Source organism: Nicotiana sylvestris, chromosome 12 (genome assembly GCF_000393655.2).
Source record: "Nicotiana sylvestris chromosome 12, ASM39365v2, whole genome shotgun sequence".
Classification (NCBI taxonomy): domain Eukaryota; kingdom Viridiplantae; phylum Streptophyta; class Magnoliopsida; order Solanales; family Solanaceae; genus Nicotiana; species Nicotiana sylvestris.
This window is the reverse complement of record NC_091068.1, coordinates 51,399,834-51,409,516: the sequence shown is the minus strand read 5'-3', so window position 1 is coordinate 51,409,516 and position 9,683 is coordinate 51,399,834. Positions and strand designations below refer to the sequence as shown.

Below are 9,683 nucleotides of genomic sequence, written 5' to 3'. Positions count from 1 at the left end.
CTACTCAAAATCGGGAAAATTTTGTTTTGTATCTCATACAACTGACATTAATTGTATGAGACACGTTTTTGTCTCACAATTTTGTGGGCCCAAATTTTTGTGAATTCAGAAATGTAAGATTGAGATCCACAAATTTGTGAGACAAAAAAGAGTCTCATACAACTAGTGTCAGTTGCATGAGACACAAAATAAAACTTATCCTCAAAACCGACAACGTATTTACGTTCTTAAAGTTTAACGACACCGCCCTATCGTTCTCTTTCTTCGGCGGCGAGTATTCAGATTCAGGTTTCCCTCATCTTCAAAATTCAAATATCAGTCCCTAATCCGTAATTAACTCCCGATCCATGTCCATTTTGCTAACATCCCATAAAACCTTTTTGTATTTTATATAAAAGCCTCCTTTTTCTCCTCTCAAAATCAAAACCCTTCGCCATCCCCTCTCTTCTCCTGTAGATATATAAGTACTCCTCTCTATCTGCTAGGGTTTTCATTTGAATTCATCGAGGATGTCGTTGAGACCGAACGCGAGAACCGAGGTTCGTCGGAACCGGTATAAAGTAGCGGTGGACGCGGAAGAAGGTCGGCGGAGGAGAGAGGATAACATGGTTGAGATTCGTAAGAATAAGAGAGAGGAGAACTTGCAGAAGAAACGCCGTGAAGGCCTTCAGCCTAATCAACAATTTTCTCTTCCTGCTCACACCACCGTCGAAAAGAAGGTCAATAGTAAACATCTTTTCTGTTTTCTTACTGCAGTGATTGTTTGTTAAGCTGTAAATTTAGATCGGATTAAGTTTCTCGCTTTATACCTTTTGTATTTTCCTAATTTAGGTGCTTGTCGGTTGAATAATGTTTTTCGTTAGGGTTAGAGTTTGAAGCTAGAAAAATGTTAAGGTAGATTGTGAGATTTAGTATTTTCAAGTTAATAGTACTCTTCGAGATCATGAATTGAATTTGGACTAGTATTTTCATCCATTTTAAGCTATATTGTTTTCCTTTTTTGGTGTTTTTAAAATTATTTTATACATTACAACAACAACAACAAACACAGTGAGAATTCCACAAGTGGGGTTTGGGAAAATAGGATGTACACAGATCTTACCCCGATCTTCGTGAAGGTAGAGATATTGTTTTCGATAGACCCTCGGCACAATAAAATATGTAAAAGAAGCAATAGCAGCAAGTAGTACCAACAACACAATGTTAGATAAATCGAAGCGAAAGAGACAATAAAGTGGATAGGAGTAAGAAACAGAACAACATAGAGTAATAACTAAGCCTAAAGGAATGCAGGAGCAATATGAATATTACTGGTATGGAAAAGAAAAACACTTAGTAACCTACTAATCCTCTATCCTAATCCTTGACCTCGACACGCTCTTATTAAGGGTTATATCCACGGTTAGCTATAGTTGTGCCATGTCCTGCCTAATCACCTTTTACCACAACTTCTTTAGCCTACCTATACGTCTCCTCATACCCACCACGGCTAACGTCTTGCATCTCCTAATTGGGCCAGTTGTGTCCTTCCCTTCACATGCCCAAATCATCTTAACCTCACTTCTAGCATCTTGTCCTCCACAGAGACCACTTTCACCTTGTCCCTAATATTTTCATTCCTAATCTTATCTCTCCTGGTATGCCCACACATCCATCTCAACATTCTCATTTCTACCACTTTCATCTTCTGGATGTGAGATTTCTTGACAGGTTAATACTCTGCCTCATACAACATAGTCGGTCTAACCACTATTCTATTCTATAGAACTTACCTTTAAGTCTTAAAGGTACATTCTTGTCACATAACATACCGGATGCTAACCTCCATTTCATCCACCCCGCTCCAATACGATGTGTGACATCATGTCAATCTCCCCGTTATCTTGGATTATTGACCCAAGGTACTTAAAACTAGCTCTCTTGGGGATGACTCGTGGACGTAAGGCTTGACTCACGAGCCATATTATTGAATATTGGAAAGAAATGGTCCATATGGAGCTAATCAGATATTGAGGATTCCTATGGTTGAAACAGCAGTCGCTTGTGTCCTAGTGATGGGTCAAGTGTCCGATAGATGTGGCTTTTCTTTCATGCCAGATGGGAGACTTTCTCTAACTATTTTAGAAGTTCCTCTTTCCCCCCCTTTCCTTCTACATGAAGAAGTTTCTTGTGTTATTTTTGAGAAGCATATAAGAATTATTGGTCAGTCTGAAATGGTTTTGTTTACTGTGTTGACTTATTCAAAGTGTTCATTGAGCTTCTTTTCTGCGCTATGGGAGACTTGTGTCCTTCAAATATAGAAATGGATAGCGGATATTGATTAACGTTTGTGTTTGCAGCTAGAGAACTTACCAGCAATGGTTGCGGGTGTGTGGACGGAAGATGGAAATCTACAACTTGAGGCTACTACTCAGTTTCGGAAGCTGCTCTCGATAGGTAATCATTGTTTTATGGGTTTGTGTTATTGTTTTACTCCTCTCTTGTGGTTACTTGGACTTTCAGATAATCTCTCTGATCATACTATCAACAGAAAGGAGTCCGCCAATTGAGGAAGTAATTCAAGCTGGTGTTGTTCCTCGTTTTGTTCAATTTCTTGTGAGGGACGACTTTCCACAACTTCAGGTGTTTGCCACCTTGCTTTCTTATTTTTGAATTTTCCTATGGGAAGAGAAGTAGTGCGATAACACCTTAGCTTTTCCCTTCAATGGTTTTAGTTTGAGGCAGCATGGGCTCTCACAAACATTGCTTCTGGGACATCTGAGCATACCAAGGTGGTGATTGAATCTGGTGCAGTCCCAATTTTTGTGAAACTTCTTGGTTCTCCTAGTGATGATGTGCGAGAGCAGGTATATACTAGTAGAGGCAAATTGAAACTTTCATAAGTTATTTATGGCCGTTTGTCTCTGTGAACTGTTATCAGTTATTGAATGTTAGTGTTTGATTTATGGTATTGAGAACATTTTGGATATTCTCCTTTCCTCATTTAGGCTGTGTGGGCTCTAGGAAATGTTGCTGGTGATTCCCCAAAGTGCCGCGATCTTGTTCTTAGCTGTGGAGCTCTAGTTCCCTTGCTATCTCAGCTGAATCCAAATGCCAAGCTGTCTATGTTGAGAAATGCGACGTGGACACTTTCAAATTTCTGCAGAGGCAAACCACAGCCTGCCTTTGATCAGGTGGATCCTTAAGGCTTGATTAGCTATTAACTCTTCTAAATTGCAAATATAAAGTGGTGATCTCTGGTAAGTGCTCTTTCATTTATAAAGATTTGCTGTAACAGATAGTACAGTTGTGTATGGTTCATATTAGTCACATTCTTCACTGATGCTGAGCAATAACTAATTCTATTTGCTCATCCATAGTGTTGTTTGGTGGCTTGTTCCATCTTTCTCAAAAGCTGTAGACGATTCATGCTTTTGATCAGGTGGATCCTTAAGGCTTGATTAGCTATTAACTCTTCTAAATTGCAAATATAAAGTGGTGATCTCTGATAAGTGCTCTTTCATTTATAAAGATTTGCTGTAACAGATAGTACAGTTGTGTATGGTTCATATTAGTCACATTCTTCACTGATGCTGAGCAATAACTAATTCTATTTGCTCATCCATAGTGTTGTTTGGTGGCTTGTTCCATCTTTCTCAAAAGCTGATAGACGATTCATGCTTTATGAATTGAGCTCAATCCTGGATAAACTTTTTGTTTTTGCACTCAGTGAGGCTTTATTAAAGATTATTAGCAACCAGCACGGATGTCTAAATACTGTTGGCCTGCCAACCCAATAGATGTCTTTTTACTGGGAGCAAGTTGAACAATTTTTATTTCTGGTTAGTATTTGGTTCTGAACAAACTATGAGTGCAAGCTTCTTTGTCACTTCCATAATATAACTATGTGATTTTCTTGTTGGTATTGTTGAACAACATTGTTAAAACTATCATTTTCAACTATGTATCATTAAGGTACTCATTCTTATATTTAGCTTTAGAATATTATGTGTCCTTACTTGTGCAATTTATACACTTATACTTCTTAGGTGCGTTAATTTCAAAGTAATACTTGATATACAGAGGACAAACCTGATAATGTTGATGATTCTATGCATATCTAAACCTGTAAACTTGATTGTGCAGACAAGGCCCGCACTTCCAGCTCTTCAACAACTTATTCATTTAACCGATGAAGAAGTTTTGACTGATGCTTGTTGGGCGCTCTCATATCTCTCGGATGGTACAAATGATAAAATTCAAGCTGTTATTGATTCTGGAGTATGCCCGCGTTTAATTGAGTTATTACTGTAAGTGCTTGGTATTGTTCCAGTTTATTTTTGGTTGTGAAGCGCTTAAAAATTCTCCTTTCTTTATATAGGTTATTTTTGTATTTCCTGATTCTAACTGACTGATTTAAACATGGTAGTCACCCGTCCCCATCGGTTTTGATTCCCGCGCTTCGGACAGTTGGAAATATTGTGACCGGAGATGATATGCAAACTCAGGTAAAATTTAGATGGATGTTACTCTTTTCCAATTTTTTATACTCGCTGATGATACAACAGCTAATTGTTCTCTGCATTTGATACAATTATCAATGAATTAATAATGGTGGAAGGAATTGGTAATATCTTTAGTATAAGTCAAAGCTTATGGCAAGTGGGAGCTCTACGCTCTGAATTTACTTTATGTTGCTTAGTTTTCACTGAATCTAGCTAAACATAGTGCATGTTTAGTTTATGTGATGAAGTGGAATAATTTCAAATTTGCATGCAACATAGCGCTTGTCCCGACTTTGAAATGCAAAAGTTTATAAGGGAACAAGTCGTTTTAATCCCTTTCTTTCGAGAACAAGAGACAAAATTAGTCCCTAGTCGAGGTGGGAATAAAATCAAGATAAGAGCCTCATCATAGAATGAATATATGTGTGTTTACATACACTCATTTATGCCTTCACTTAAACTTTGCTCTATCTAAATTACTATTGTTATATGTTGTTAAAGAAATGACTTTGGGTCTAACTCCACCCCAAAAGCTAGTTCATGCGGTGAGGATTATCCAAGGCATATTAAAGAGACCACCCATCCTTTAAAGCATCAGTGTGGGACTTATCGTCCCCCCTCCATGCACAGGGCTGAACATATGGAGCGTGGGCAATTTAATATGGGGGCTCAGCATCGAGAAACAACAACTGGGATGAGTCCTACTCTAATACCATGTTAAAGAAATGAACCTTGAGTCTAACTCAACCTCAAAAGGTAGAAGTTAGCTCATGAGATGAGGATTGTTCAAGCCATATTAAGGAGACCACCATCCCTTAAAGTACTGTTGTGGGACTTTTAATATATGTTTTATGTTGAAGGCTCATAGAGCTTTAGTCTAGTGGTAAGAGGTAGCTTGTGATGTGTTGGTTCGGCGCACATTATAGGTTCGAAACTTTTTGCAGATTAAAGGACTGATATTTAAGTGGTGAAGGTAGAGAGGGGCTTACTCATTATCCATTGAGTTTCGAACCTTGTGCTGCTGGTCCTTAGGGCTTTCTCAATTGTTTAGAAAACTATATGTTTCATCTTTAAGACATCTTAGGTTCTCTAGGCTTTTTTTTTTATGTCCATCATTATCATTTGAATTTTCTTAGTGTAGTTGTGAAAGAATTTATATTTTACTCTCTTTGTCCCAATTTATTTGATGGTGTTTTTTTGGGGCACAGAGTTTAAGAAAAAAAAGACTTTTGAAACTTATGGTCTAAAATAAGCCATAGAGAAGTGTGTGGCTATAAATTATTTTATTAAGGTAAAATAGGAAGTTTAAAGTTAAATTGTTATTAATATAGAAAGATGTCATTTTTTTGGGACTAACTAAAAAGTAATGTTTTTTTACTAATTTTAATTCTTAATTATGTTATACATTTTTTATATTTGGTTCACATTATACAATTCTTCAAAATCTAATGAAATACAAATTTAGTGAAGTTTGCCTTTCTCATCCAGGGGCGTTTTTTGGTCAATTATGTCTATCTAAATCTTTATCCAGCACTACAGAAATGTGATCAGATAATTGAGAAGATGTTTCTGAATTTTTTTTTGTGTTAACCAACCTCATGTGGAGTTCTGTTGGAGGATGATTCATTCTAAAACATCTCATCCTAGTTTATTCTTTTTGCAGACCAAATATTCACCTAATAAATTGCAATACATAATGTTAGTATCTATTAGTTAAGTTTCTCGGACACGGGTGCGGATCTAGAGATTGGATCCTTCGAGATGTAAATTCTAAGATTCGGGAATATGGATCCTAGTACTGATACGAGAGTAGGTATCCGACTAAAAATAATTCAAAAAAATACAGCAACAACATCCCAGCAAAATCCCACAGGTGAGGGGTCTGAGGAGGGTAGTGTGTACGCAGACCTTACCCCTAACTCGATGGGTTAGAGAGGCTGTTTCCGAAATCCAACAATAAAAATAAAATAAAAGTATCTTTGCATTATGAGAAATTTTGTGGAATAATTATGTATCGCTTGTAAAGTGCGGATTTCTTTTTTATTCAGTTCTGATTTCGAGAATCAAATTGTGTCTTGTCTCAAATTTTTCTATCCATCGGGGTCAAAGTACCCAAAATTGTTTGACCAAATCCGATATGGATCCCATACACACACCCATACTAGTACCGTATCGATACGGTTGCTGCACCTAAACTGCCATGTCAGAGCAACTTAGTCTATCAGCAGTTGTCACGTGCATACTCGAGGAAAGATATGTGGTCAACACATTACATATAGGTTTTTTTTCCTGTTGCTAAATGGTTCCTTTTTCACTGTAAATTGTTCCCATTTTTTCCACTGAATTTGTAGCTGTGTTAGTTTATGATTTTCTTCTCCTAGTTTCTTTGTTCTGTTGAACATTCCCATGCATCTCTAATCTGCATTGATTCGCTTCCTACAGCTGTTGAGATATTGTTTACCTCGTTGCAAATTGGGATAAATGATAAATTTATTTAGGTGTTTCCTAAAATAGTAAAATAAAACTCGGTCTCTTCTTTTCTGATGATAGGTGAAATGTTTCCGTATTATGTTCCTTGAACTAGGTAATAGAGAGAGGATTTTGGACACCCTGAGATTTCTGAACTTCCCATTTTAAACTGCATTACTTGGCATTGAGACATGCATCTTGGACCACAAATTGTATTTGCCAATCTTTGCTGTATTAGGGTCTGTCTATGCTCAACATAATGGTTTTGATCTGTGGGATCATATCTTCTTGTGATGGTTGGTGATTTTGTTCTGCTTTGTCTTTCTTTTTCATTTTTTTGTCTTAAACTATGGTTGTGTATCTGTGGTTTGTTGTTTGATGCCAGATAATGAAACTTATTTTTCTAACTAATCAAATCCTTTTCTTATTATTTCATTGTTTCATACCTTATCAAAAAGGGTCTGATACCTTGAGGAGAAAAGGTTATCTTGTTGTCTGATATCATAAGAGAAAAGGGTATCTTGTTCTTTGATACCCTGAGAAAAAAAGGTATATTGTTGTCCGATGTCAAATGCTGAAGCTTACTTTTCTTACTAATAAAATTTCTTCTCAGTGTATCATCAACCATCAGTCTTTGCCCCGTCTTTTGAACTTGTTGAATGGTAATCACAAGAAGAGTATTAAGAAGGAAGCTTGCTGGACAATTTCAAACATCACAGCTGGCAACAGGGAGCAAATTCAGGTAGTGCTGGGTGTGTAATTCTGGTTTTATGGCTAGTTTTTGTTTGCTCCCCTACTGCCAACCAGCTCCCTCCCTCTTCCAAAAAAGAAAAGAAGAAAGAACTGGACTACAGTAAAATTAATCTTTCTCATGACCCTTTTTTCTTGGCAATGTTAGGGTGTTTATTTATTTGTTTCCACTTTGTGCTTCTTGATTATGTTATTTTATCTATGCTGCAGTCTGTAATTGAGGCTGGTATTATTGGTCCTCTTGTTAATTTGCTACAAAATGCTGAGTTTGATATAAAAAAGGAGGCTGCATGGGCAATCTCAAATGCCACATCTGGTGGTTCGCATGAGCAGATCAAGTAAGATTTGGATATTCTGGTTTCTGTGTACCACAAGCTGTCAGCAAACACTGACATTTCTGCTCTATTTATGTTATCATTATCTGCAGGTACCTTGTTAGTCAAGGTTGTATCAAACCTCTGTGTGATCTTCTCATTTGTCCTGACCCAAGGATTGTCACAGTTTGTCTTGAAGGGCTTGAAAATATCTTGAAGGTTGGTGAAGCTGAGAAGAATTTGGGCCGGACAGCGGATGTAAATCTTTATGCGCAGCTGATTGATGATGCAGAAGGTTTAGAAAAAATTGAGAATCTCCAAAGCCATGACAATCAAGAAATTTATGAAAAGGCAGTTAAGATTCTTGAGACATACTGGTTGGAGGAAGATGACGAGACAATGCCACCTGGTGATGCACCCCAACAGGGTTTTCAGTTTGGAGATGGCGAGGTCTCTGTGCCTTCTGGGGGATTCAGCTTCAACTAAAGGTCTGCATGTGTTTTTTTTAGTCCACATGTTTATACAAAAATTTTGTCCAAGTGGTTTCATGGGGCATGAATATTATTTCTGTATTTTAGCTACTTTATCAAATTTTAATTGCAGAGTCGCTTGATGAAGCAGTATATGTGATGGAAAACTGGCTCCATCTGTTCCAATTTGAAAGGTGTAAAAGTTGCAAGGCTGAATTTATTGTGATGGTGGGAAGTAATGCCAACGAGAATCAGTTCATCTTTTTACTTGTTGCAGTTAGCTTGAATCATGAATTTGCTCTGGAGATTTTTAGTTCTATTCTTATTCATCTCCTTTTTCCTTTTGTTTTTTCCTCCTCTGCTTTCGCCGGTTGTAGTTTATTATTATTTCACTATTTTATCTTCTGCTGGGAATGTTGACGTTCCCAAGAACCTCTTTGTGCACAGTGCACGGCTTAAAATGATGGCTAAAGCTGTTCACTTTTTCTTGGTGCTGCAATATTGATGTCTTGAATCTTTGGCGTTCTTGTCAGATTGATAATAAAATGTTATTGTATTTGGTTATAATCTAAGCTGAAATAATAATTCTGCTCTCTTCTTCCCCATGCAAAAAAAATTCTAATGCTGTGGGACGTTTACCAGATAGCCTTAAGATTTTCTGGTTGTATGGTTTTTCTGTTAATACTACTCTCCACAGGTCGATTAAAAGCTTTCCTTCGGCAAGACAACGTGATTGTTGGATTCATCTTTTAAGACAGAATTGTGTCTTTCTCCAGAACAAATTATAATTGAATCTTTATCTATATATAATAAAAAACTAATGTGTCAGTGTGTACATGGTGCATAATTGGTGTATCGGTTCAGTTATTTTTTGATTGTACTTGCAATTGAACATGCTGATTGTTTGCTTATTTAATGCTTGATGTTTCTTTTTTTTTTTTTTCAGCTGAAAATTTGATTTGTTATGTTGGGCTGTTAATGCTCATTCATATGTTGGTTGTTCTGTTGCATTCATGATTGTTTGAGCTTGTGATATTCTTATCTTATAAAATTTTTCATCTTTACCAACGTAATAATCTTTTGAGTTCTCGTATTCGTTACTCCCTCCGGTCCAAAATACGTGATTTTTTGGATGTTTTCACACAGATTAATAAATTCACCTTTTAGCATTAATTAGCAATGAAATTGACCATATT

The 9,683-nt window shown here is 36.8% G+C and overlaps 1 protein-coding gene across 1 annotated transcript; it reads left to right on the top strand.

Annotated features, from left to right (window-relative positions):
* Positions 1-250: 250 nt before the first annotated feature.
* Positions 251-9,054, top strand: LOC104230559 (importin subunit alpha-2-like). Its single transcript, XM_009783397.2, has 11 exons — positions 251-719; positions 2,340-2,436; positions 2,531-2,622; positions 2,715-2,846; positions 2,988-3,173; positions 4,126-4,289; positions 4,409-4,487; positions 7,567-7,695; positions 7,914-8,041; positions 8,131-8,505; positions 8,621-9,054. Exons 1-10 carry the CDS (start codon positions 510-512, stop codon positions 8,501-8,503), a joined length of 1,590 nt encoding a protein of 529 aa, XP_009781699.1. The 5' UTR covers positions 251-509; the 3' UTR covers positions 8,504-8,505; positions 8,621-9,054.
* Positions 9,055-9,683: the final 629 nt, after the last annotated feature.